The sequence below is a fragment of the Apaloderma vittatum genome, unplaced genomic scaffold (genome assembly GCF_000703405.1).
Source record: "Apaloderma vittatum isolate BGI_N311 unplaced genomic scaffold, ASM70340v1 scaffold20191, whole genome shotgun sequence".
In the NCBI taxonomy this organism is placed as follows: Eukaryota; Metazoa; Chordata; class Aves; order Trogoniformes; family Trogonidae; genus Apaloderma; species Apaloderma vittatum.
The window spans coordinates 940-28,398 of record NW_009699865.1 but is presented as its reverse complement, the minus strand read 5'-3'; the positions used below and the strand labels follow the sequence as shown (position 1 = coordinate 28,398).

At 43.4% G+C, this 27,459-nt stretch overlaps 1 protein-coding gene across 1 annotated transcript; it reads right to left on the bottom strand.

The window, feature by feature from the left end:
* Positions 1-935: 935 nt before the first annotated feature.
* MAP4K5 (mitogen-activated protein kinase kinase kinase kinase 5) lies at positions 936-27,105 on the bottom strand (the record flags this gene model as incomplete). Its single annotated transcript, XM_009878576.1, has 26 exons — positions 936-1,023; positions 3,901-3,956; positions 4,694-4,764; positions 6,256-6,348; positions 7,039-7,107; positions 8,026-8,203; positions 8,594-8,697; positions 10,046-10,104; positions 10,237-10,351; positions 10,441-10,443; positions 11,322-11,382; positions 14,952-15,031; positions 15,123-15,207; positions 15,908-15,949; positions 16,051-16,148; positions 16,451-16,661; positions 17,120-17,162; positions 17,829-17,873; positions 20,474-20,538; positions 21,571-21,629; positions 23,730-23,808; positions 23,959-24,075; positions 24,431-24,512; positions 25,429-25,491; positions 25,973-26,104; positions 27,033-27,105. Coding segments are annotated over 26 exons (2,171 nt in total), but the record flags the coding sequence as incomplete, so codon positions are not given.
* Positions 27,106-27,459: the final 354 nt, after the last annotated feature.

Genomic DNA, 27,459 nt, shown 5'->3' with positions numbered 1-27,459 from the left:
TAAATATATATATATATAAAAAAATTACACACTGCCGGTCAACTTAACACACATGCGTACATGCACACACACACACGTATATTGTCCACACTCACCCAGTAGCAACATGTCTGATATCAATATTATATTTTGTGTACACACATCCTACGTCTAGTAAATAAGAAAATCCCTTTTATGGCAATTCTGCAGGCAGAAAATCAATACAAAATACTTTGTTGTACAAAACCGCATTTTTTTTTACAAGATCAACTGACATTGTAACATACCCCTCAGTAATGCACTATATCCCTACGAGAAAAAAAAGAATAATCAAATCTTTATACAAGTGTAAAAAAAACCCCAAAACAAACCTGTAAGCTGCTCTGCAACCTTCCTTTGCTAAAAGTTAGATACATTACACCATTCTAGCAGCAGATTAATAAATAAGGATTAAATAGTCTATTATACAAAGCCATACGGAATGGCAGAATTAAAACCAAAAAGCTTTGCTGATACTTTCAACTTCCTACACAATTTTTTTTTTTTTTAATTAAGAATAAGACTCAGTATAAAACAGGGAAACGGCCAGCACTACATCTCTATCTACAGAATATAAGGAAGATCCAAGGGACGTAAAATATTTAACAGTTTATGGCACCTTTACTGCACAACGCTTTTTTAAAGGCTCTGCTTCCCTAGAACTACTGAGTAAAGGGCTATTTACCTCGTAGCTTTTATTAAGCAAACTCGATATAACCAACCACACAGTGGCAAAGAGACAGAACCAGCTGTTCCCAGCTGCAAAAAGGTGTATTGATTTCCACCCTAGACCAACATCACTCCGGTGTCAGGAAAAGGAACAGCAAGTCGCAGTCCCGCTTGTACTGCGATTCCTAACGCTGCTTCGCTCCTCGTGCGGCAAATTCACTCGGTTACTTGCGTCAGGTTCTTGCTGCTCAGTAACTATTTTCGTGTCCAGCCAGGATGTAGAGGTTGCTGTGTGCAGTCGGGTTCTCTGTCGGCCGGCTTTCCAGCACTACCACCCTGCAACAGAGCACAAAAAGAACCCAAACTGGTTAGGGGCAAAATACGAAGTGACTACCGAGGAGGAACAAACTTCTTGTTCATGTGTTTCTACACACGGGAGGGATACAAAGTCTCTGAAATACCTCGGCTATCTGATTCTTTAAATCGGTTTTCACCTTCCAGCATTAGTTCCGATAAAAGCACTGAAGCAGAATACAGAAGGAGCAGAGGACTAGAAGAGGCTTCTCCAATCAGAATCTGCCCCCCTTGCCCCCAGGGACACGTGGTATGTTCCAAACCTCTTCCAGCCAGACATCCTCCACCTTGACATAAGCTCTGTCCTCTGCTTCTGCTGGCGAGTTCTCTAAGAGCCAGAGTGTTACAAGGAGACACAACCCTCCTACCATCTGCAGCCTGAGGGTGTTTATACCTCCTACACCTTGCAATAAAGCATCAGCCACTCCTCATGCCCACGGCAGGGGGCTTGGAACTACTGGAACCAGACAATTTTTAAGGTCCCTTCTGACCCAACCCATTCTATAATTCTTCCCTTCTAAATATTTCATGGTGAACACTCAACCCTACCTCAACCTTCGTACTGCTGGATCGTGTTCCTCAGGCTCCTCTGGCAAACTGATCTCTCCTGTCCTGACACGCTGAGCGCTGAATCCGAGTTGGGAGGGATCTTCAAGATCACCTCGTTCCAACGCCCCTGCCATGAGCAGGGACACCTCCCACCAGCCCAGGTTGCTCAAAGTCCCGTCCAGCCTGACCTCGAACACTGCCAGGGAGGGGCTGCCACAGCTTCTCTGGACAACCTGTGCCAGTGCCTCACCACTCTCACAATGAAGGATTTCTTCTTTAAATCTACTCTTTCAGTTTGAAAGTATTACTTCTTGTCGTAACACTACTCTCCCTGATCAACAGTCCCTCCCCATCTCTCCTGTAGCCCCCTTTAAGCACTGGACATGTCACGTTCCTCAAAGACTTTTCAAAAGAACTCTCACCCTTAGCCTCTGTCCCTGATCTTCACTTCTGCAACTCAGCAGTTCTAACATGACCCAAGCCAAAAAGGAGCTACCACATCTCATTCATCTGAACAGTAGGAAAGACTCCTGCTCCATTTGTCCCGAGATGGAAAAACATGAAACAAAGGATTTAGCAGTTCAATGAGAAAAAAATGGCTTCTCTACAAAATCACGTGCAGCAGGACTTCAACCTTATTTCCAATGCTCAAAAGTGCTCTGTACTAAGTTGTCACTCAGATGTGCATGTCTTCCATAAAAGTAGGAGATGAATCCGGTGAGAGTGAGACGCTGCTTCCCACCCCCTGTGTGTTTAGGATGCTCCTGTGTTCACCAGCCCAACACAGAAATAGGAGCCACATAGAGGTATCGGCTCCGGTATGTGAGAATGATTCACTGACGGCGGCACAGCACATACCTGGGCTAACACATGTGGTATCTGGACCACAGGGGACCTTAGCAAAAGCTTGTTCTTGCAATAAAATGCCCCCTGCTCTGCTAGGGCAATGACCAGTGCCTGTTTGGGACAGAAAAGGCAGAGCCCACAGTGTCAGAGGTGGCACTCCTTAGTCTTGAGATCTCCAAGTCAGCAGTGGTGAGGATCCTTAATTCCAACGCAGCGATCGAGTACGGTCAATCCTTGGTGACTCAGTCCAAAGCAAAGACTTCGGCTGTCTCTTGTACAGGCAACCCCTCCTCTTCGAAAGAGCTAGTGTGCTCTCGCTCTCTTCCTCGACCGGGAATCCAGGAATTTAAGTACTCAAAACTATGGATTACTTACAGAGTGCGAGTCAGAGCCGGGCTTCCCAGAGGCCAGACGAGGAAGCAGAAGATCAGGGATCAGAACTGATTTCCTGACTCACTATTATTTACTTTTACATTTAGTGCTCAGGCTAAGTGAGAAAGCAGGAGTACTCGTGTCCAAATCTAGAGACTGGGGCAGCTCTAGAGACTGAGTTCAAGCACAAAGGCAGCCGCATCTCCTCCCAGCCTCTGTATAGACTTGTAGAATGTCTTAGGCTGGAAGGCACCTCAGAGATCATTTAATCCAACCCTGCCATGGGCAGGGATGCCCTGAACTAGCCCCGGTTGCTCAAGGCCTCATCCAACCTGGCCTTGAACATCTCCAGGGAGGGCGCAGCCACAACTTCTCTGGGCAATCTAGTCCAGAGTCTTGGCACCCTCGGACTGAAGAATTTCTTCCTAAGGTCCAATCTAAATCTATTCTCCTTTAACTTAAACCCATTTCCCCTTGTCCTATCAGTGGACACTCTTGTAAAAAGTCCCTCCCCAGCCTTCCTGTAGGTTCCCTTCAGGTATTGGAAGGTAGTTATAGGGTCTCCCTGGAGTCTTCTCTGCAGCTGAAAGGAATCACCTGGATGTTATACAGATGAACTTACATGGCCGTGCATTAAAACCTGCAGGCGAGCTAGTTTGCTTTGCTCTTTCCCAACCTCAAGGTCCACAGCAAAGATTATTTTTCAGTAACTCGCTGCCAAGATCATTCACCAGGAAATTCCAAGCCAGCAGCAGCTTTTGCAGCAGCGCGCTGGGCACCCTGCTCACCACCAGCAGCTCTCGTCTCTCGCTGTCGCTTATCTCCTCATGCCGCGTCTCTGTACGCTTGTGCTTGTGTTTCACACTTCTCTTTCTGCAGCGGAAAGTGGAGGAGGTTCCAGGGGCTCTTAGTAATAATTCTGGATGCAGATGCAATCACTAATTAAATTCTTGACTATTGCAGGCAGAAACTGTTCCTGCCTCCCTCGGGACTGCCTACAGATTTGTGACAAGGCTGGAAGCTGGTTCCAGCTGGAAGTTAGAGAGCTGGTTTAAACAAAATAAAAGGCTTATGTTTCTTCAAGGTGATTACCTGTCTGATCCCAGTAAGCGGAAAACCCTGGTTTCATCTGATATTTCTTGGGTAACCTGTAGAAAAATGGAGACATTTAGGTCCGTTTCAGTGGCAAAATCAAATTTATTGGTCTGAGCTCAAAGGACAAAAAGAAAAAAAAAAAAATCAGTCTCTTAAAAAATTCAAATGCAATTCAGTGCGCACTACAGGACTGAATCAGATAAATTGACGCTAAGCCAAAAAGAATTTTAAATTTCATAAAATACAATGCATCTTAAATAATTTTTGTATTGTAGACTGTTATCAGTTTAGATGACTTGGTGGAACTGATGGAGTACGCTGAGCAAATCTCTCTCAGCAGAGACTGAGCAGCTTTCCTGCATTTTCCAGAGGATGTCAGCAAAAAGGATAATGTGTTTTTTTGAAAAAAAGACACTTTTTTTAAAGGGATACTTCAAAAAAAAATAAAGAAGGGAATGTCTTTTAAAATTTTTTTAATAAAAAGGCACACTGTCAACTCGAGCTTTCCTCCAAGAAACCCAGTTGCTGCTTACACCAGATCCGTGCTGGCTCTGGGCAGAACCAGTTCAGGCATCTCTGGCCGATGATGTCGGGAGCAGAGCTGGGTAAAGCACACGCAGGAGCTTTACCAAGAGCAACACGGGCAGACGAGTCGGAGCAAGGAGCGAGCAGGCTGAAGCACTGACACCGCGGTGTACAAGCGTTATTGCTGGGGAAGCAGCGGGAGGGGCCAAAGGATGGAGTAGTAAATAAGGAACGGGACAAAATTACAACCTGGGAAATTACTTACTTCGTCTGACTTGAAGCTTTTGCCCTGCATGCCGTGTTTCCAGAAGGCCAGCACGCTGTCTTGAAGGCACACTGCAAAGGAGAAACACAAAGTCAGACCCGAGCGGGGCTTAACTGAGCGAGAGAAAGCCGAGTTTCTGCCAGCAGCGCTAATGGGAAGCGTGTGGAGAAAGTATGTGGTGAAGACTAGGACTCCTGGTAGAAGGATCAAACTCCAAAATCACTGCAAAACCAGACTGAAATGACTGTTTGGATCTGAGATGCACGTTACTTTCCAAAGTGCAATTCAAAACGTAGCGCTCAGACATTCCCTGGGTGCCAGGACAAGACAGGCATCTCTGACTTTTTTTTTCCCTTTCATTGCTGTTCTCTGGATCTTTGTTCTCCCCATGAGTCACGGGAAAACACCAGGAAACATATAAACATGCTGCCAACCAAAACACTGTGAGTTGCTGGAAATTACAGATCATTTGAGTTATTATCTTTACTTCAAGAGACGTATGAAAACTGGGAAGAGTCTTCCATTCAGGGCCAAAGAGAGAACACAGAAATCTCCCAGCTCCGAATGATTTAATTACTAGACTGCACAAAATACTGGACAAAGAGCCTGGTGTTCTTTAAGCGATGGTAAAGCGTGAGACTTCAGCATAGATGCTTCTGTCTGTGGGTTCCTTCAGAGTTCAAGGAAAAGGCAACAGATGAGTCACGTTACGCAGGTGTCAGCAAGAGACAGCTTGTGCTTGTATGGTGCGCTAATTAGAATGTGCCAGAATTTGGGGAAGAATCACAGGCTTGATTAAAGATGTCTTCTCTCCGGACAGGTCTGACGTATCTAAACAGAGATGCCGTACAAAAGAACGTGCAGAGCTTTACCAGCTGCTGTTAAAATACAGAATTCCTATGTCGAGAATCTCCTTCTAAAGGGAAGCTGCCTGAAGAACCCAGAAACCCAAGCTGCACAGAACTGCTAACGAAAGCAGGTTGTGTCTTCATTGATTTAGATCCTAGAAGGAAGTTTGGTTTCTGAGATATGGAGTTATTAAACTTATGTTCATTAGATACTTCTGGGAGCTTATTACTGCAGAAATACTTGCATGACAATCGCAATTCGGGTTTTAGAACTCTACTTAGTAGTCTAAGGACAGCGGCCTGTCCTCTAAAAATTAGATTCAAATACTGTTAAAAAATACTAACACAGATTTATGTATTACTGAAACACTTTTTCCTTCTCAAAAGCTTGTCTCAGTGCTATGGAAACAATCCAAAACTAATCAGCTTTCTATTTTTTTTTTCCACCCAACCAAATCATGAATCTTACTCACAAAACAGAACTTACACCAGATGGAAACAAGCGCAGACAGGACACACTATCTGGCAACCGCTTCATTTTCTTCAGCGTGTCAGTGGAGACAAAGAGGCAGCTCCCATCATCCCGACACACGCCGTGTTTGGTGCTGGGCCTACTGGGTGCACTGCACCAGTCTAGATTATTAAAAACCCTTCAACACTCATTTCTCTCAGTTCTTAAGTCCTTGGGAAACAATAGAGAAGAAAATCACTCACCCACTGACTCAATGCAGAAATCAAAGCTCAGCTCGGAGGCTAATTTCTTGCTCGACTTCAATTTCCCTTGTAAATTGACAATCTTCACAAATTCTCAAAAAGAAAAAAAAACCAAACAGAAAAATGAGTATTAAAATCCACCGCTGAAACGGATTATTGACGGCACAAAGAAATGCTCAAACCTAACATCTCAATTATCTGCCTAAAATGAATCCAGGAGCATCCTTCTCTCAAAATAAATATAAAATCGCCTTCTTACACACTTTGTATGGCTTTAGAGTCAACTGTCAGCCTTCCCACAAATAACAAACAGCGCAGAAATGCAAATTCAACGTAAAGGTTGGAAATTTAGGCAGACTGAGTCATTGCAAAGTTCCCCTGGAGGTATTAACCTCCAGCGCCTGAGAGTTATGGTCACAATTCCCACGTGTGATGGAACACCAGCTACGTGTCCTGCAAGCACATGCAACGGGTAAATGTCACTTTTCCAAATCATGTTTGAAGATTTCTGATTAAATATATTTGAATTCTGATCGGTAACGCTGCCTTACACTTCATTTTGAAAGGAAACAAGACCGATACACGCACAGAGAGGGAAAGTGGAATCGCAACAGCCAAAACGAAACCCGCTTACCTGAACTGTATCTTTTCGGAAATATTACAACACAAATTAGTAACGAATGGAGAAAAATTAACTCGTGGCAGAGTTAAAATCAACAACGGTGGCAAAACATGTTTTGCACCAGGTGTAGTTAAGTTGCCCGACAGAGACGCGTTACTTACTGTCCAGGCAGACCAGGACCGTGTCTCTTTCCAGCTGTGTTACGTGAATGGCATCCAGCTGCTGATTGCCTTGGGAAAAAGAAAAGAGAGTATTTTATAACAGCACACCCTCCTCCCCTCAACCTCTCACCAATTGCTGCGGCCTTTTCAATATGTTACAAGTCTTTTGCCATCTACAGTATTCGTTACTCTTTTCAGTGTTTTTTAAGGAGTCCCAGAATGTCCTGGGAGGAGTACAGGGCCTAAGGACAAACCCATCAGTTGAAAGCAGGTATTTCATAGGGAAGCACTACGGTTTATTGGCATAAAATATATTTTGTGTTATAGTTCAGCACAGCAAGTCAACCTCACGAAAAGGCACAAACTTCACTCCTAAAAAATTGCTCTTTTCCTATAAATCCACACCTGGAAAGATTATCGTGCTGATATTAAACTAGATTTAATAGTCTTTCTCGGTTTCATTAATGAAGTTCTTGGTACAGCTGCTAAAAAGCAGTTTCTAAATGTAAAAAAGTATAGCTGACAAAGCTAGCAGAGAACAGCATCTGCAAGATATCAGCCAGCTTGTGAAGATAAAACAAAATCTTCTACTTATTAACAGCCAGCTGAAGATGACAAGCCTCCCCCAGGGGCTGGAGGACAGACAAGAATGCAGTTATGTGAGTCTTTACATAGGAAAGAAGGGGAAAGAGGAGTAAAAGACTGATCCCAGGGGAAAAAAAAAAAAAAAGGCAGGCAACCACAAACGAGAAGGCAGTCACAGCAGGGTCTGCATTACTACTTCAGGAAATTTATAAAAATAAAAGATGTGCCTAAAGCTGAAGTTTTTCCAGAAAGGTTATGCAGAAGCTGGCAGGTCATCACAAGGAGAACCTGGGATCAGCTTCAATCTGCTTTAGGCACAGACTCTGCCTCGTTTTGCCAAGGCCAGCAATTCCCGAGGAAGGGACACGCAACAGTTCCCAGGCAGCAGAGCGACAGGCTCACCTGCACCGATTTCTGTAAACCACGAAGAAGCGGAGTTCAAGTTGATTGTCTCAAACTGAACGACCTGATTTGGTTCGGTGCCCTTGCTGATGGCTACGCACACCATGGGGTACTCCTGCTCGGGGATCACCAGCATTTCGAACACATTCAGAGGACTCGGCAAGGGAAAATCAAAGTGCTGGGGAAAACAAACAAACAAAGAAACAAAAACCCACATAACAAGGCATTTGTAGTTTCCTTTACACCTTGGAAAAAAGCAGCCTAGAAGAGCATGTGAAAAGTAGAAAAGACATGGAAGAATTTTTTACCTCTACTAAGAGGGGTTATTTTATGACAGCACAAGCTGTGCTGGTCTGTTATTGCCAGTGCTGGGTTTGATCCAAGGCTTGACTGACTCGAGTCACAAGACTTTCTTAGTCAAAATATGTCAAGCCAGATCTTCAAGCGCTCAGAACTCACAAATGGGACTAGACTGGGATGGACTTTCCATTACAAACTGCGAAAAGGTTATTTCAACAACTGTATAACTATTAGGATTAAATATTCATAGCTAAAATTAAATACTTACCTTTATTAACATGAATTTCTGCATTGGCTCATACCACTGTAGCAGAACAATTCCAGACTGCAACGCACCACACAGGTACTTATGTCCCGTGTATGGATTTCGTACTACATAAAATAAACAAACAAAAAAATCCAGAAGATAAACCTTTTTAAGTCCTGGAAGCTGAATGCACACTTGAAAAAACCCCTACAGCTATCTTTGCAAATAATTTAAGAAATAGCATCAGTTTCACACTAATTGCCTTCTGGCTTGCCATTCAAATATCCACAGTGATTAAGATGGTGCTACATTCCAGATAAATTCAATAATACTTATAAATTAATAAACTCCAGCATTCTTTGAGTCCCAGCAAAAAGGCCACATGCTGAGAAGCCTGAAAAGCTGTAACATCTTCTTCCCGGGGCTCTGTGAGCAGCGGGAGTGACAGGTCCGGGTCAAGTTGTGATTTAAAAGAAAATAAAATAAAAATTCCCAAGCAGTGAAGGCGGCTCATAACTTCTTGGGAGCTTTGACTGCTAACGCAGTAATGCAATAAAGGGTCTGGATTTTTTTTTAAGCTCCGCTGCACACAAGACCAGCGTGACTCCACGAATCATTTGTAAATACGCCCACTGCAGGCACTTGAGACGAGCCAAATCGGATATCCAAGCCTGCAGCTTGGTACTTGGTACTCTGCTTAAGCGCTTTGCAGAGCGTAAAGGTACAATTTCATGCAGTGCTAGGGACAGTTTTCCAGAGCACCTGCATTCTGCAGACAGCCCAAGCCTTTTTGAAAATGAGCAAAGCCAAAGACAAATCCACAACTTCCCAGGCTTGAACTCTTTTCTCTGCACTTAGAACTTGAGCGATGGCTTCACTCCTCCCCAGGCTGACATTTTTATTCACGTCCAGCCCTTTCTTCATGGAAAATATTCTTTTCAAGCTAGCCTTGCTAAAAAGATTGATTTAGGTCAAGCCCTTAGGTCAAGCCCTTGAGTCAAACCGACAAAGCAGGAAGGGGCTCTGTCAACATACGACAAGTCAGGGATTCTGTGACAGGCGTTCCACTCGCAGGCAGGGCTGCACATTGCGGTAGCCAGTTGGCTACTGGCCAGGCGACAGCCTTAAGCCGGTGATCTCAAACATCGATTTGGTCACCAAGAGCTTGAGCAGCTCTCAAAGAGACACCTGTCAGCCTCCAGGGTTTCCCGCCAGCCCCTGCTCTGCACGGCAGCATTTCGAGGTTAAGAGCTGATATGAAAAATGTTTCTCCACTGAAGAAGCTGAAGACCCCGGCGATGATCAGAAGGAAAGCTGCACACCTGTTAGGCGCAGCATTAAGAAGCGGTGCAGCCGTACTGTTTTCTCAACAATGAGCTAACCTTAAGTTCATTAAAAAGAAACGAGTCTAAGACACGCCGTGCCCAATGACAAAGGCCAGGAAACAAATTGCAAAACCAAACTGCTGCTCACCTATACAGCATTTGTGGCATCCTTTTGTGTCAGGGATCTTTGTGGTTAAGGCAAACTTCCTGGAATAAAATTGTGGAAAATGGCATCAATGAGACGTCAAAGAACCTTTCAAGGCACAAATTCAACAGCACAGATGATATTTATTGGAATTTTCACTTGTTAATAACTGTCTTTAAGTGAAAGATTTGTACCTTGGTAATATTTTGTCAGGAAACCTGTGGGTTTGAATATGAGCAGCTAATCCTGTTTTCTTGGCTTGTTCAAACAAAGCTATTAAATTATGGGAGTAGAGCTGGAACGTTTTCCCTGTAAGCGAGAAAAGCACAACTGACATGGTGCTCATGCCTCCAGCAGAGAACCGCACATTTTAGAAAAATATAGGTATAGAAAATTACCTTCTAGAAAAACGGACCCCGTGCGTCAGAGATTTCAAGTCCAGTTACGAAGAAAAACAAAACAAGACAACAACAATAATGCGTATAGAGAAGACACAACATTCAACCCAAAGTTCATTACGGTAACACTAAAGCAGCTCTGGAAGTTAAGTTTTATGGAAACCTTTTCAGAAGGTTGTAATTATATCAGGACAATTAACTATTAGACATTTTCTGCACCTATACATCAGCAGAAGTGGTGTTACACAACCCTCGCATCTTTAAAGTCACAGCTTTAAAATCAGTCTGCGTGCCATGGTGCCTCCGTTTCCTACCCCGAATGTCCTATCCCAGGACAACTAATGAAAAAAAAAAAAATTTACTCTTTCCAGAATCAATCTGCTGGATTAGTGGTATGTCACAGCCACCTCATTCTCCTTCAGACTAAAACTGTTTTTGTTTTAGGGCGAATTTATTTTTTGAATCTGGTTCATACCAAAGACGCTGCCAGGCTACCAGATACTGAGAGTGATCAAACACTGCAGCTGCATTTTGATAATATTAAGGATTTTAGAACAAAACAGGAGAGGATCATTCTGACTCTCTTAGCTCAGGGAACAAAGTCCAAGCTTTTTTCCCAAACTAACTATAAATAAATAAATTAAAAAACCCAAAACATGGTTGGACACTGCAGACAAATGGCTCTACTACTTGTAAACATCCAGTGTTTTCTCTGAAAGTCTTTCACTTTAAAACACTCTTGAAGCAAAACTTCCTACACGAACGCAAGAAATAACGCATAGCGTTCAGCTTTAGTAAAATCGAAACACATCATTCTGAAATTATAACTTTGAATGTTTCTCTTTATGATTTTATTCATTCTCCCCTCTATTTATACATACCTGACAAGGACATTAAGGTGTTGTTGATAACATACAGCCAGGTGCACTTTCGGGGAAATAACTGAAGAAACAAAGTACTTCCATTAATAGAAACATAAAGGAATTTCCAACCACGGTTTCCTCTGCTTGCTCCACCTTCGCCACCAGTCCTGGAGAAATCGACACTGGAGAAAATCTCAGCTGCATCCAGTTTCCCCTTTAACTCACTCTTTTGGACTCTTGCTTAGCCCTTTTCTCTGCCTGAAATAGTTTTCATTTCTTCCCTCTTCTATCCCTGAAACTTTGTAAATCCATTTTTTCTTTAATTTTTAATTAGCAGCACAGACCTAAAGTGGGACAAGACTGGAATACCACATAGGGAAAGCTACAGCTTGCTCAGCAATGACAGCCAGAGAAAGAAAGTTACCATTATTATAAGAAACCTACTAAACTCCATAGAAATCAGAAGAAAGGGGAAAAAGGCAGCTGTATTTTCTGAGTAACCTGAATTACCATAAAATCCTGTATTTTACAGGACTTCCCTGCCTGGCTGTTTGTGCTAGTGTGTTGCTTTGTCAGCAGCTTATGGATAGTCTTGGGACTTAGTTTTTTTTTTTTCAGAGGGAAAAAAGTTATTCATGGGGCATCTAGTCTAGATTTGAGAGGGTTTGAAAGTTAAGAAGAACCTCTCGACAAGCTGAAGGGAATTTTGATCAAAGTGCTGGCAAATGACAGCCTTAAGGAGTCTCAACAAAGGAAGGGATAAGGACAATAAAAAGGACAGAGTTACAAAGGACAGGTTAAAAAACAGACAAGATTAAGTATAATATTCATAGGTAAGGTCCTCCCTCAAGAAAAAAAACTTCCAAGAAGGAAAAAATGAGTTCAAAGGATTAAGCTATTCCTAATGGAGACTATAAAAAAAAAAAAAGAAGACAAGAGCAGACCGGACCACTAAGGGAAGCTGTTGCAAAACAAGGCAGAAGATACCTGAATTGAGGCTTCCAAAAAGAGTGACTGTACTGGTTCATGCGAGCATCCATCTAACCTAATGCCTGTCTCCAACAAACACCATAAAGTCATGTAATTTCTCCTGGTGAAAATACGGAAAACATGGGGAAAAAAAAAGTATATAATGCTGCAACCTGCTGAATCGGATATGGGCTTTATGCCTTTAGTGAGCTTCAAGGGATGGATCCTCCCTGAATTTGTCCAGTCTCCCCTCTGAATTCAGGTAACTCTCAGCACCCACAGCTCCCCGTAGCAGAAAGTCCCAAGCCGGTTACCCACTCTGGCTTCATTTAACAGCTCCACAAGAAGAGAAGAGGAATAGTTGTTCCCTAAGAACCGTATCCAAGATGGGTAAATATTTCTTATTTCCCCCCCAGCCTTAAGCACTACAAACACGTGACGCAGAAAACAGAAATGAGGATGCAACGCAAAGGACAAAGAGCCGATCCCAAGATAAGCCTGAAGGGAGAAACACAGAAAAAGTAAAGCTGCAGATGAAATTACCAATATAAGAGAAGTCGATAAACACGGTAATTTGGAAAACAAAAGGCTAGGCCCCCTGATCAACAGGAAAGAAAGACTTGGTGATTTATCAGTTGATAGCACAGGGGTAGAAACTTGAGGGAGAAGCAGAAAAATAACCCGACACACTATTTCAACTAGATACGCTCATGTCAGCAGGGCCCCGTAAAGTTTACTTTATGGTACTTCAGAATTGGCTCAAGCCCCAAGGTCTCCATAATGAAAACCTTCCAGAACAGAGGGAGGATGAACAAGGAGCTCAAGAAGGACAAACGCGGTGCCCACGCTGAATGCAAAGGGCAGTGGGAATTGCAAAATAGCCTGAGTGGATAACCAGAGTAACACAGCAACAAGCCACATAATTTTAATTACCAGGGGATAACAAGAGCAGCTAGCGGGGACTTGTGAGGAGCAGGCTGTATCTGAACACCTGAATTTCCTCCTTGAACAGAACAAACGCCCTGCCCAGGGCAAGGAAACAGTAAGGTGGGAAATATTAAGTGAAGGACCTTGTCCTGCACGTCATTTCCACGTGCAAAATAAGAAAACATGGGGTAGAAGAAATTGCAGAAAGAAAACATACAACTGGTTGGACATAAAAACAGAGTGTCTCTCAGCAATTTGCTCTTTGACAGAAAGGGAAAGTAGAATGTAGATCCCTTGTGTCTTCTCTGGGTCTGGTTCTTTTCAGTATTTTCACTGAAAAACTAACAATGGAATAAAAGCACGCTTTGAATTTGTGAGATACTGGCCTTGGAGACACAGCAAGCACTGTGATGTCAAGACGTGATCAGAATCAGAAGTTGGAGAAACAGTTTGAAACGTGCATTTGGTGGGGAGAAATCAAGGAATGAATAAAAGCAAATAAGAAAACAAAGAGCGCGGCAGAAGCACTGCAGGAAAGCCTGTGAGTTTTGACGTGGATCGCAGCTGACCTCTGCCAACTGAGAACGCTCTCACAGAAAAGGGAACTTTCATTTTGGGGTGCACGGGTGTTCACTCAACCTACCTCAGGTGTATCTACCCCTTCAGTAGGATTTGAAATGCATGTGGAAGAGTCTAGAGAAGACTGTTACATGAAATAATTGAGGAAAATGTACAGGAGAGTGATTGCTCTGACTAACTGAGAAATGAGAAAACTGAGGTAAGAAGGCCAGGGGGTCTCCAACAGCTGCCACCTAAATTTTTAGACATTTATTATGAAAGTAAGTAGCTGTACCCCACCCCTAGTGAGGCTACAAAAAGATCAGTGACTTCGTATTTAGCGCTGTCCTACTGCATTCAGCACATCCTCACCTCTCTTAGCTTGGAAGGATCTTCTAACTGTATTGAATTCAAATTCCCAGTTCTCACCACCCAGATGAGAATTTGTAAGCTCGACTCACTTTTGTCTGGGCCAAACTACCCCACGCCACGACCTGGCTGAGCCACTTCCCCTTTCCCTTTTTCTTTCTCTGTGCAGCGCTCTTGTGAAATAGTCTTTCTCTATTATTCATACACACTCACACCCCGCAACCTCTCTGCTTTCTGATCCGTGTCTCAGCTGAATTTAACACGCTTCAGAGGCCTGAAGTGCCTTCATGAACTCCGTTAGAAACCTACAGGTAAAAATCTCATCATCGGCATCTGCCAGCGCTTCCCCGCTACTCCTGATTCTGAAAAAAACTACTTGGGGATATCACAAGTGCATGAAGTGGCTTTGGAAAGGGTTAGAGAGCCCAAGAAACCAGAAGCAAATGTGTATTTATCGGTGCTAATAATGTCAGCTAAATTTAAAAAAATAATAAATTAAATGGCTGAGGGCTTTGGTAGCATCCAGCTGAGAAGCAATGTGCCATCTAGTGGAGATAAAATGGAGAGAGAAAGGGCAGGTTTGTCTCCAAGGGGAAGAAAGATGTTAGCAAAGAACTCCTTTGAAAACAGCCTTATGGAAGCAGCAATAAAGAATTCAGGTGGGGAACAGGACTATTAATTTTTGGACTGCCATTGCTGCCTTTGTGGCATAAACTGTTTCACATTACAGCCTGGTATCCCATCTGCCCCTTCCAATGTCAACCTTTCTTGCTTCACAGTATCCCTAAATCTGTTCTGTGTGTTCAAAGACACCAAAAAAATCACCTGTTCCATTGTTGCTTCATGAAGTTCGTTCAAATTCAATGTATAGATACCTTCTTCTGTGCCAAAGATAATGTACTGATCTAAAAATTCAAGAGAAATTAGTTATTTTGCAAGCTCGTTACCACTTTGCCAACAGGCAGGTTTTATAATATGAACCTAAATTAACTTTACCTTTAGTATCCGGATGTATCCACGATGTTGCACAATTAATCTTCAAAGGACAACCATCGAAGACTTTGGAAAAACACGCTCCCATCTGAAAAACACCAAACCTGCAACCTGAAACAAGTTTATAGCCTGAAGTGCTCATCTTCTGGCACTTGGCCACTTCGGAGGCTGCTGCTCTTTTTTTTTTTTCTTCCTGGACACAAACTTACTCTAACATGCCTTGATGCAAAACACTTTTATCTTCCCCAAAAGCTTCCAGAACCTTTTGGTCAACTTCGTATACATTAACAAACACAACAAGGGATCAGAATATGAACAATTTTAAGCACCTACCGAGCAAAAACAATATCGAGTGCTTTCATAAACATAACTAGGGATCAAAATAAGAACAATTTTAAGTACCTACTGAGTAGAACCAATATTGAGTGCTTACATAAATGGCATATGAAGGGAAAACAAGCAGAAATGTTGAAGTAATAACAACCCCTCACATCACTACCACCTCTCCCCCTTCCTCTTTACTGAGCAGGGGCTGCCACTGGAGATCACGACTCACAGAGCCAGTGAAGTCTCCAACCCTTCACATCCAGATGGAATGGGGAAAGGAAGTTTTTAAGAAAAAGGTTAACAAATAGTGTGGATTCAGTACACACAGAGTAACTGGCTACAAGATGAAGAAAATAACCCCAGATGAGCTGATGGCTTATTCCAACATAAACCTTCTGACACTCCAGAGATGCCAAGACAGCAGGCTTCCAATAACTCCTACTGCAAAGGAGATTTCTTACCAGCACCTTCGGTGTCGGTGGTAAACCATTGATTGCTGGCTTCTGTGGGAAGAAAAAAGGTCATAAAATACCTCCCACGCACCGCTATCAAGTTAGCTAGCTAACACGACAGGGAAATCAAGAGCAAGCGTCATAAGACTTACAGGAAAATCTCTTTTCTCCTTTTTACGTGGCAGTTGAGGGATTTGTCCGGACCCTTCTGCATTTTCTTCTATGAGTTTCAGCACGCCATTCCCACTTCCTGAAAAAGAAGCCCGGACACATTTTTTAGCTCACTTGCTGGGGTGAAATAGAAAATATCGTGTTGTCCTATTCTCTCTTCTCTCCTGCATCTAGCAGGAGTGGAGAAGCGAGCTCCGAAACCTCCACATAACACACCTCAGGTAGCTGAATACCAACCATCACGCACGTGAAAAAGGAAAAAGCCACGTGGCAACCAGCTTGCATGAAAAGAAAATAAAACACCTACTGGAAATAGCTGACTCTAGAACTGATTTCCTCTTACAGGAAACAAGTCACCTTTCACAAACGTAATGCTTTTACCTACGTCGCTGTATCTAGCTGTGAGCAATCCAGGGCTGCTGATGCTGCTGGTCATACCAACGGGGGAAGGATCGGTCTGAGGCCCGTAAACAGGGATACTTTGTCTCCTGTGAGCTGGTGGGGCTCTGCTCTGCGAGTCGGGGAAATGCTTTATCGTCTGACATTTCTCATCATCCGGGTGGTTTTCCTCAGGGTAACTGTTGATTCTCGGCTGCAACAAACCAAAGCCGTGAAAGATTACCTGGGGAACATGGTATCTCTAAGCATAAACTTCAGGTTTAATTCAAGTCAGACTATAAAAAATAAATTAAAAAAAATAGCCTTTGAAAAAAAGGCATTTGACAGCAGATACTCCTTCTCTGATGGAATAAAGAAATCACAGCAGCAGGCAGAATGCTGAACAAGAGGACATCCCACGCAGCACGCTCTACTTAGAGGGAAAATACCGACAAGTCATTTTGTCGAGGGCAGTGCTCAAGGCCAGGAGTCCCCAGAGGTCAAAACCGCACAAGCTGCAAGTCAGCATAAAATATGAAGCCACACCAAGCCTGCTACTAAAGGGTATTTAACAGAATTAATAACTCGCTGAGAGCATCAGACGGAAGCGTTGCAGAGGCTGCACAAGTGGGGTCTGGGGCCAAAATTCTTAACACCCACCATCTCTCTTACCTTAGGAGGTAGCGGAGGTGGCCCTGCTCGTTTTAGTGTCGATCTAAAACAAAAAGGTGCAGTATTCATCTTAGTTAAACCAACAATTTAAACAGAATTATTTGAGTACACGGACTGTAAACAAGACAAGCTAGATGCACAGAAAAGGAGGCTCACAGCTTTGCACTAACAGGGTTAAACTAGAAGTCCAGGACTGGGGAAAAAGCACGTTAAGCTTGTTAGAAGTGTTGTTTTCTGACCTTCTTCCATAAATGCCAATGTTACTGAGCACTCTGTGCTGAAGGGTGTTTGAAATTGGCAAATAAATACACATTTGGGGACTAGTATGGAGAGGTTGGCAGCTTTTGCTCCGGACCAGACAAATATTCGGGCACCAGAGGAGCTGCACGCACCCCACCAGCGCCCTGCAGGAATATCTGCACGACCTGGCTCACCATCGATGGATTAATCAAGACAAAATTTGCTTTAAAGTATCAGGCACTTCCACGTGCACGCTGAGGTAACCCCAGGGAGCAGAGCGAGGGAAGGAAGCGTTGCTTTGCGGACATTCTCCCGGCCATCAGAGTCGAGCACGTGTTAGACCTTCGAGCGCAAGGAGTCCTCGCTGATTTAGGAGGGGCGAAGCTGCGTTTTAAGGAGCGAGGTTTTGCCAAAGGCTGCCTGCTTTAGCCAGAGCTGCACGGAGCAAACGAAAGGAGGGCCAACTCACTCTTCAATATCTTCACTCCCATCGGCAAATTTTGTAAGCAGGCCCCTAGGTAAAACGTTTATAAAATTAAGAGCTCTGCTCTAAGGTCGACACGAGTGACTAAACCAATTGGTGACGTGATTTAGGTTCATAAGAAGCATCTCCCAGCCCTCTTCAAAACAAAGTATTTCTCTCTCACTCACTGCACCAAGCCCTTTGACATTCTGTCAAGTCCTTTCCTTCCCCTCACCCCCCAATAATTGTTGAAGCTCTCTTCCATACCAGATACCAGATACCAGCAACTCGTCCTTCATTTCCCTACCTGGTATTTTAAATTTTGCTGAAATGCCTAACAATAGTACAATATGAAAGAAGGAAAGGAGGAAAGGAGGAGAAGGAAAGGAGGAAAGGAGGAGAAGGAAAGGAGGAAAGGAGGAGAAGGAAAGGAGGAAAGGAGGAGAAGGAAAAGTACAATATGAAAGAAGGAAAGGAGGAAAGGAGGAGAAGGAAAGGAGGAAAGGAGGAGAAGGAAAGGAGGAAAGGAAGAGAAGGAAAGGAGGAAAGGAAAAAGAAGACAGGGAGGCAGGGAGGCAAAAAAGGCAGGGAGGCAAAAAAGGAAATGAAAATACAGATGAGAACAGAGGATGTTACTGTGAGACAGAGAAAAGCCTTCACTACGGGAAGTTTCCTCCTTCAGCGCTACAAGCTAAAGAAACAGTTTCCCATGCAGTGGGAATTTCTGTTTCAAAGCTACCCCAGGGTCAAAAAAGAAACTGTGACTAGAGGATCAAAGCAGTACCAAAAATATCATCCCCAAACAAACAAAACCAATAAAATCTGTCAAAATCACTGAACTGTTCAGGCTGGAAAAGACCTCCGAGATCAAGTACAGGCTAATGGCAATTTTCAAGCCATGTCTTCAAAAAAAATAAATTAAATACGTTAAATCTTAAACAATTTAACCCAATAAAAGTCCAATAGACAATAAAACCCACCTCCATAATACAGAAGTGTTATTAAAAAAAGGTGATTTTTAAAATGGTACAGCAAGCATTAGAGAAAAAATATAAGTTCAATCATGAGGTACACATTCTGTTATTCCCCTTCCCAGCCAGGTATTTCTCAAGTTGAAGTATCAGTCACCATCCACTCTGACAAAAGTCAAAGGGCACGAAAAGCAAGGACCACCCCTGGCACACATCTCTGGAATTACTCGGAATCGCTGGGATGGAGGAGCTATGCGTTTCCTGTTTATTTTTTCAAACTGGAAGTGGTTTCCAAGTAAGCAGCATGGATATACCACCCAGCAACTTTATGCCTCTTCTCCTTTTAATTACTAAACCTGCATCGATTTACCCATTTACAGCCTCAGCAACGTTTGCTACATCCACATTCGTTCTGCTTTTACTACCAGCTACAGAAACGGAATGAAATCACTAAGTCATTTTGCCAGGAGGAGCTCCCCTCCCTCCCTCCCTGCTCCTCAGCCCCGCGGATTCCAGCTGCTGGCAGAAAAGCCAGCGCTCGCGAGCAAGGTTTTCAATCTGCGGCTCGTCGGGGTCACACAAACAAACCGGGAGAGGAAGGAAAGCGGTCACTGTCATCACTGGACAGGGACAGGCAGGGCCTCGAGAGCACCCCAAACTTTTCCTCCGGTGAGAGTGACACCAGAGAAACAGGCTGAACTTAAAAAGATCCGACCACGGGCAATCTCTCCATGACACAGCCTGCTTGCCGGGGGACTGTAATGTGGGCTGACAGTTTACGCAATACTTTATCTAGAAAAAAGCTGAAGAAATTCACTGTCTGCTACTCAGTTCTAAATAAAGATGGGAAACTGGCTCTTGTAGCTGACAAGTAACTTCAACCAAAATATCATCCTTGCCGACATATCTGCACCAGTCAGTATCACTGAACTTCCGTATTCTTCACCACAAATTCAAAGATTGCCTTGAAAGGCAGAATCCAGTATTTTGCAGGAAAAAGAAGCTGCAAATAATACTTAAATTCAGTCCTAACTTGGGCAGTGTCATTCTCCTGCTTTATCCCTGAGGAAATCAGTTCCAGCCTATCCTTACCTGAAACATTTCACCCCACAACACTGCGTTATCGATCGCACTGACCAGACACGGCAGAAGCAGTCACGCCGTCGTAATGAACTGATGAAAAAACTACCTCTTAAGGATTGGGTTTCTCCTTCCCTTTCTTGCAAGGCTGCAGCTTCAGGGCTACAGACACGTGTCGCCACAGGATGTCACAACCACAGCCGTGGCTCAGAAGAGACACACACGGCCAGTGCAGGAGCCTGAACTCAGCCTTTGCGAGGTTACCAGCTTGGCTTCAGAAAACTGATGTTGGCTGTGTTATTTCAGCGTGCTGGCTGCACATTTACACTTTGCTTTCCATCTACAGCTGGGGAGCTGTAAGAAATTTAAAACAAACTACTGTTTGTGGTTAAAAAGGATTAAAACCCACTCTCCAAGTGACTGACCAGCCAACTGCAGAAGGAGGGCTGCACGCTGAGCAAAATCTCCTTTAACCGTACGAATGTTAAAGTGGATTAAGGCTCGTGGTTTGATTTTTCCACCATAAATTAATTTTTCTCTCGGAGCGTGTTCTCATGTTAAGTCATCCAACTTAAAGATGTTTTTAAACTCAGTACTTACTTGCTGCTTCCACCATCAACGAAAGGATTCCAATGCGAAGCAAAGTCGGTGCCAGCTGCCACGACCTGAAGATGCAGAAATTTTCATTTGTTTTCCGCCCTGTCAAACTGAAGTACCTTAGCCACAGCATGTGAAGAGGCCTGGGTGACTCCCAAGCCCTGGAGAACGACCCATAAGCAGGAAAATAAAATTCCAAAGTGAAAGGTTGTCTTACAACCTAATTATAAAGCAACTATGGAAAAGCTATCATCTTCTTAGACTCAAACTTAAAAGCAGCACCTGGGAACAGTTTAACGCCAGTACCAAGCAGCAACAATTAACAGGAAAGCAAAAAATTATGGCAAAATCTCAGTAAGGATTTCACACTCAGGGCACTTCCAAGACACTCTTCCAGCAAGAGAACCTACTGCAGCGCCCTCTGAACTCGGCAGAGGCTGGGAGCAGCCCTGTCACCAGACGTGGCCCCAAGGGGACCCTGCCAGTACCAACATGTACAGATATCATTGGTCACACTCAGAAAAAACCCAAACGAAAACTAAAAACGACTCGTACCTACCTGGTGAATTGGGAGCACAGCTGTAAAAGGACAGGAACGGGATTTTTCTGGAGTGCCGAGCACTGCTGTCTCCAAATCCAAACGAAAGGCAGCTGCTGCTGTTCCTGTCACTTACTCAAAACCAGAGCCCTTGTGTACAGGGGCACACGCTAAGCTCAAAGAACACTAACGAGCTGATGTGCCGCAAACTGCCGAGGGCTGGAATAAACAGCGGCAGCTCGCAGGGGGCAAAACCGGCTGCAGGCGAGCTGGCAGCCTTTCAAGAAACAAGCAGCAAATCAACCCTGACCACGGGGAAGATCAGGGACTCGAATGCAGAATGGCCTCTTCACATTATCAGATTAATTGGCACATATCATTAGGGTTTTTTTTCATCTGAGCATGATTCTTCGCACAAAATGCAGAGGGCAAATAATTTTCTTAAAAATGGGCAAATGTCTGAAGACCAAGAGTGGTCTTCTCATGCCTTTGTACTTCAGAGACAAAACAATGATGACACTATGATTTTAATCAATGAAGGAAAAAACAAATTTGTTCTTACCATTTCATCCCGAGCTTCTGTTTCTTTTCGCAGAGGGGGCTCGAACTGCAGCTTATCAACTAAAAAACATTACATTTTCGCATTTAATACACACAGCGTTAGACAAGTGCCCTTTCATTTCTCGTTAAACTGAAATGGTTGCAACAGATCTAAATATTATGTACACAACACTTAATCTGCCTGCTCAATACCTAAACCTTTCGACTAAACGCTTAAATTTGCAAGTATGAAACCCACAAGAAAGAGATAACCCAAAAGTTTACATCAACTCATTATCTGAAAGTACACTAAAACATAACTACGTAACCACGTGTTACTTTTAATGCATGTGGAAGAGAAGAAATTTAACAGCAAGCTTCCTAAAAGTGTGATGTACGTGATGCACAGGAGCATTTACACCACAAAAGACATTTGTCCAAACCCAGAGAAAAGACCGTTTCTACCCTCAAATTTAAATTTCGCTGTAACTGAGTAGTGACTTAATATCATTGGAAAAGAATCATAGAATCATAGAACAATTTAGGTTGGAAAAGACCCTTGGGATCATCGAGTCCAACCATTAACCTTACACTACAATTTCACCCCTAAACCGCATCACCCAAAAAAAAAAGGAAAAAGAAAAAAAAAAAAGAAAAGAAAAAGGAAAGGTTGCATTAAAAGAAAATGCATTATGTCAGCGTGCAGCCCCGTCAGGACAGCTACTGCGATCACAAGCGCTCTGTCAGGGTGAAGAGAAGGTTTCATTTAGGACCTTGAAGCAATGTGCAGACAAACACAAAACGCTGCATTTTTTTGTCTATTTTCTCATCATGCCGTGACACCAAAAGCGCTCATGTGAAAAGATGCCTTCCTAATTACCAACCCACTCTCTTTTTTTTTGATGGTGATTGCACGTTATCAGTGGGTTTGCTGCTTTAATTAAGACTGTGAAGTGTGACAGCAACCACAGAGCTGAAAGGCTAAGCCGGCCACACGTGGGTTCCACATGGAGATTACGATGTGGCAACAAGATGGAATGGAAGAGCAGGAAAATATCCAGATTTTAATTCTGGGTTTGGAAAAATTATTATTGAAGATTCACGTTGGTGACATGGACGGTGGCATCGAGTGCACCCTCAGCAAGTTTGCTGATGACACCAAACTCTGTGAAGTGGTCGACATGCTGGAGGGCAGGGATGCCATCGAGAGGGGCCTGGACAGGCTGGAGAGGTGGGCCCAGGCCAACATCATGGAGTTTAACAAGGCCACGTGTAAGGTCCTGCTCCTGGGTCAAGGCAATCCCAAGCACAGATACGGGCTGGGTGGAGAGCAGATGGGGAGCAGCCCTGAGGAGAAGGACTTGGGTGTGTTAGTTGACAAGAGGCTCAATGTGAGCTGGCAGTGGGCACTTGCAGCCCAAAAAGTGACCCGTGTCCTGGGCTACAGCAAAAAGAGTGTAACCAGCAGGGCAAGGGAGGTAATTCTCCCCCTCTGCTCTGCTCTGGTGAGGCCCCACCTGGAGTTCTGCGGCCAGGTCTGGAGCCCTCAGTACAAGAAGGACACGGATCTGCTGGAGCTGGTCCAGAGGAGGCCACGAAGATGATCAGAGGGCTGGAGCACCTCTGCTCTGAGGACAGGCTGAGGGAGCTGGGGTTATTCAGCTTAGAGAAGAGAAGGCTCCGGGGTGACCTAATAGCAGCATTCCAGTCCATGGAAGGGGCTACAGGAAAGCTGGAGAAGGGCTTTTTACAAGGGCCTGTAGTGATGGGACAAGGGGCAATGGCCTGAAACTGCAAGAGGGGAGATTTAGATTAGATAGAAGGAAGAAATTTTTCACCATGAGAGTGGTGAAGCTCTGGCACAGGGTGCCCAAGGGGGCTGTGGGTGCCCCATCCCTGGCAGTGTCCATGGCCAGAGTGGACAGGGCTTGGAGCAACTTGGGCTGGTGGGAGAGAGGTGTCCCTGCCCAGGGCATGGGGTTGGAATGAGATGATCTTCAAGGTCCCTTCCAACCTGAACCATTCTATGCGTATGTGCTGTTTCTTCTGGCTTTGTTTCTCAAAAGTGCCAACAGCAGAAGAGACTTTCTAGAGCGCACGACAAAAAGAACAACACCTACAACCTCCATCAGTAGAAGCAACCCAACGCCACCAAACAGGCAAAGCCCACCAAGAACTCACAGTTTATCTCCGACGCTGTTCTCTCTGCCCTGACATTCCTGTTCGTAGAACGAATTGTGTGGCGGATGACGGAGTGAGGCTGCAAGGGTTATAAAAACAGAAAAGCTGAGGAGAGTCACGTGGCTTTCTGTGGGATCTCTGTCAAGCTGCAGTCTAACATTCCCAAAGCAAAGCTGGGTATCTAAACTGTGGTTTTGCCTCAAGACAGAAAAATAAAAAATGCTCTCACCTCAAAATCATCATCGTCAACTACGCTGTAGTGTGTGTGGTTGTCAGGATTATTAACTTTGTCCAACAGCTCAACGGCTAAAGATCTTGAAAGACCAGGCTGCCCTACAAAGCTATGCTAGAACCACAGAAAAAAAGCCAGGTTATAATATGCAACCAATAGGTAACTTTCATTAATAAACATCCAACAAGGAATACTACTGAATTTTGCTGCTTTCTTGGGCCTTGAATATTTCTATAACCACTTTTAAATTCACCTGACTCAGAGTTTAATTTCCAAAAACTGTACAAAAATCTTGCTACTTCCTACAGCCAACCCATGTCTCTTCCCTTCAGATTCTACCATTCATGTTGTAAGATCAGAGAAAGAAAACTGTTCCAGTTTGGTTTCCCATTGGTCCATCGCTCACTTTGAAGCAAAAGATTTCTTACCGACGTCACAAAAAGGTCCAACATTACAGGAAGACACTTACAGAAAGGAGCCTATCTGCTGTTGGTCTCTTCTTTGGATTTTTTGTAAGTGCTATTTTGACAAAATTATGGAATGTTGATGACCTGAAAGAAAAATGAAGCTTTATGTTAATTTTTCAATATGATTTTTCTTCATTATTTTAATAGTTACTCAACAGATTACAAGAGTGTGCTAAATTAGAAGGTTGTCCAGGTACCTCATCTCAGGTTTGAATAATTACATCTCCAAGTTAAGCAAATAGGGGAAAAAAAAAATCATTTGATTCAGGGAAGCTGCATGGAAAACATTTTGGTACAAAAAATAAACCAAACACACGTAGTGCTCTTTCAGCTTTGTCCAGTCTCAGTTGTTACGGAATTACACGTCAGAAATACAAATTGTGAGTTATGTACTTGGCAAATCCTCAAAATCTAGGCAAACCTACCAATTTCACTGTTATTGGCTACAGGTAGGAAAATAAAATACAAAGTTTTAGACGCTCAAGTTACTCTTTAAAATGATTTATTGCTATTTTCAGAACAACTTAGGTGACTGTGTCCTATCACCTTTTTTTAGATCTGAATTACGACTTGACGTTATTACTGGACCTGCATTTTTTCGAGCATTTTTCTCCCAATTGCATTTGTGTCAACGTGACTCCCTGGGGACATCAGCCCAAGTCCACTTGCTTTTAGATTAAACCCCACTTTTCTAGTCTTTGCATCTGAGAAGGCAGCACTGTAGAAGTGCAATTTTGACACAAGAAATATGCACTTAGAGGTGTTTTCTCCCCTCCTCTAGCACACATCTGCCCACCCAAACACCTCAATTTAAAAAGATCGTACAGCAGCACCATGAGCAAAAAATTCTGCTCGTTTCTCTGTGAAACTTCCTCTCGGGTTCCCTAGTTTAAAACCAGCACACACTATTTTTCACTGCATCCCTTCTTCAGTAACAAAAATAGGGTGTTTTTTCTGCATTATCTACATAACATTGGCTGAAGGAAAGAGTTTAACCTACCACTTTGCTTTTTCCTTTAGCTTTGGTGGTTGAAAATTACTTTTTGACATTAAAAACAAAGCCCTAAAAGTAAAAGAATAATGTTATTGCATGGTAAAAACATAGTTAATTTCATTCAAATATCGAACCACTTGAAATTAATACTATATGGTAAAAATCATACTGGTGAAACTGGAATAGGGACTATACTGTGTTAGAGGACAGAGACAGTAAAGCTGTTATTTTCTTATCTTTAAATAAAATCTTTTTATCACCTTGCATAAACCTGCTAAACACAAGGCTACAGCTTCTCCAGTAATTTACGATCACTACATCGTAAATCTGTACCTGTTCTTAATCAGATTGTTGATGACGCTGCAAAGCAGGGGTTTTGGTTTTTAAATTTAAAAATTCTAAATTTAAGTTTTAAGATTGACGCCTTAAAAATGCACACAGCTCATGCAGAAAGTAGATGGTGTGGGTTTCTACGCCAGAGCCACGGAGAAGGTTAAACTGGGACCGGAGGGGGCTCTGGAGACGAGCAGAAGCCCCGCAGGAAGCAGACCTCATCGGGTGAAGATCAAACATGGGCGGCTGAAGCTCCGCGAGTTCAATCGCCGTGATCCCGACCGCCCAGATATCGCAGAGCTGGTTATATCCCCCGTTCTTCTCCACCGCTGCAACTTCTGGGGCCATCCTTGAAAAGCAAAGGCATCATTCAGCGAGAATTCACCAGTCACTTCTGAGTCAGTGCCCGTACGTGGGAGGCACGAAGGCAATCACGTAACCCTGGAGCAGAAAGCTTCCAAAAAACTGTAAGTCAGGGAAAAGCCCGACGTCCCCCTCCCCTCACGGGGCATTTGGGGAGCAGAGAAGTGCACAGAGGCGCTGTGTTTTGCCCAAGATCATGACTGGACAGCGATACTAGAAATAAAACTAGTCTCATGATTCCTGGTGAAATGCTTTAAGGACGAGATAATCTTCTTGCCCTCAGTGCTCCTTCTCCAACAGGATAAAGAGGGCAACGAACAATTAAAAAGCCGTTGCCCAGATTAAGCTGTACGTACGTGTTCAGTCTATATTGAGAATTCTGCTCAAGGCACCTCGACTGCCTCACAGTAATGTCAGAAAGCAACGGTAATTAAATTGCACATATAATCCAAGCTGAAGATTTACAGTTACGTATTTGCACATTAAACATTGTCTCGTACAGACATTAATCAGTAGAGATGATTAAAAGATCCTTTAAAACCTGGTTTTCTTCACAATTCCTTTTGCACAGAAATCACAAGGACATTGTCTAGTTTAGTCACTAAAAGTGTAAGAAGTGACTGAGGAACTAAATGACCATGAGGGATCCAGAAAAAGCGGAGAATGTCCTGCATTAACAAGCTGGTGAGAAACAGCAATCCTGTCTCAAATACCGGGTGCCTTGTGTGACAGCAACGGATCAGCTACAATCAGTGCTTACCAGACTTCGACCCTTTGGGCATTTTACTTGGAAAAAAGGGAATTTATGCAATTGCTATGCGTATTTTAAAACATGTGTGCGTATTTTAGAATTCTTGACATAAACACGGCTTTGCATATGATCATATCAAAAGTGATCAGAAGTGGCTTATTACCAGTACGGTGTACCAATAAATGATTTCCTCTTCGCAATGGTGGCTGTTATTTTTGCGGCTACACCGAAGTCAGCTGGAAAAAAAAATAATTAAAGAATTGTCATACACTTAGAAATCTCATTTTAAGACCCCGAAGTATCCTATTATGAAAGAACCGCTACGTTTCTCATCCAAATTAAAAACCCATTAAGCTTCAACAATGAAAGATTAATAACGAGATCAGTTGATGTCTTCACTAATATGACTTCAAATTGAAAACCGTAGTGTCTGCATGCAGCTCACGATCCTGTCCCTCTCCTGGCTATTTTTCCATCTTGCAAAACAGCAACCAAGCAACCTCACAAAATTTAGTGGTTATTCAACTTAATGCTCAAGAGAAAAACAGCATCATGCTTTGGAAAGGGTATTACTTCGTGATAGCGATGGA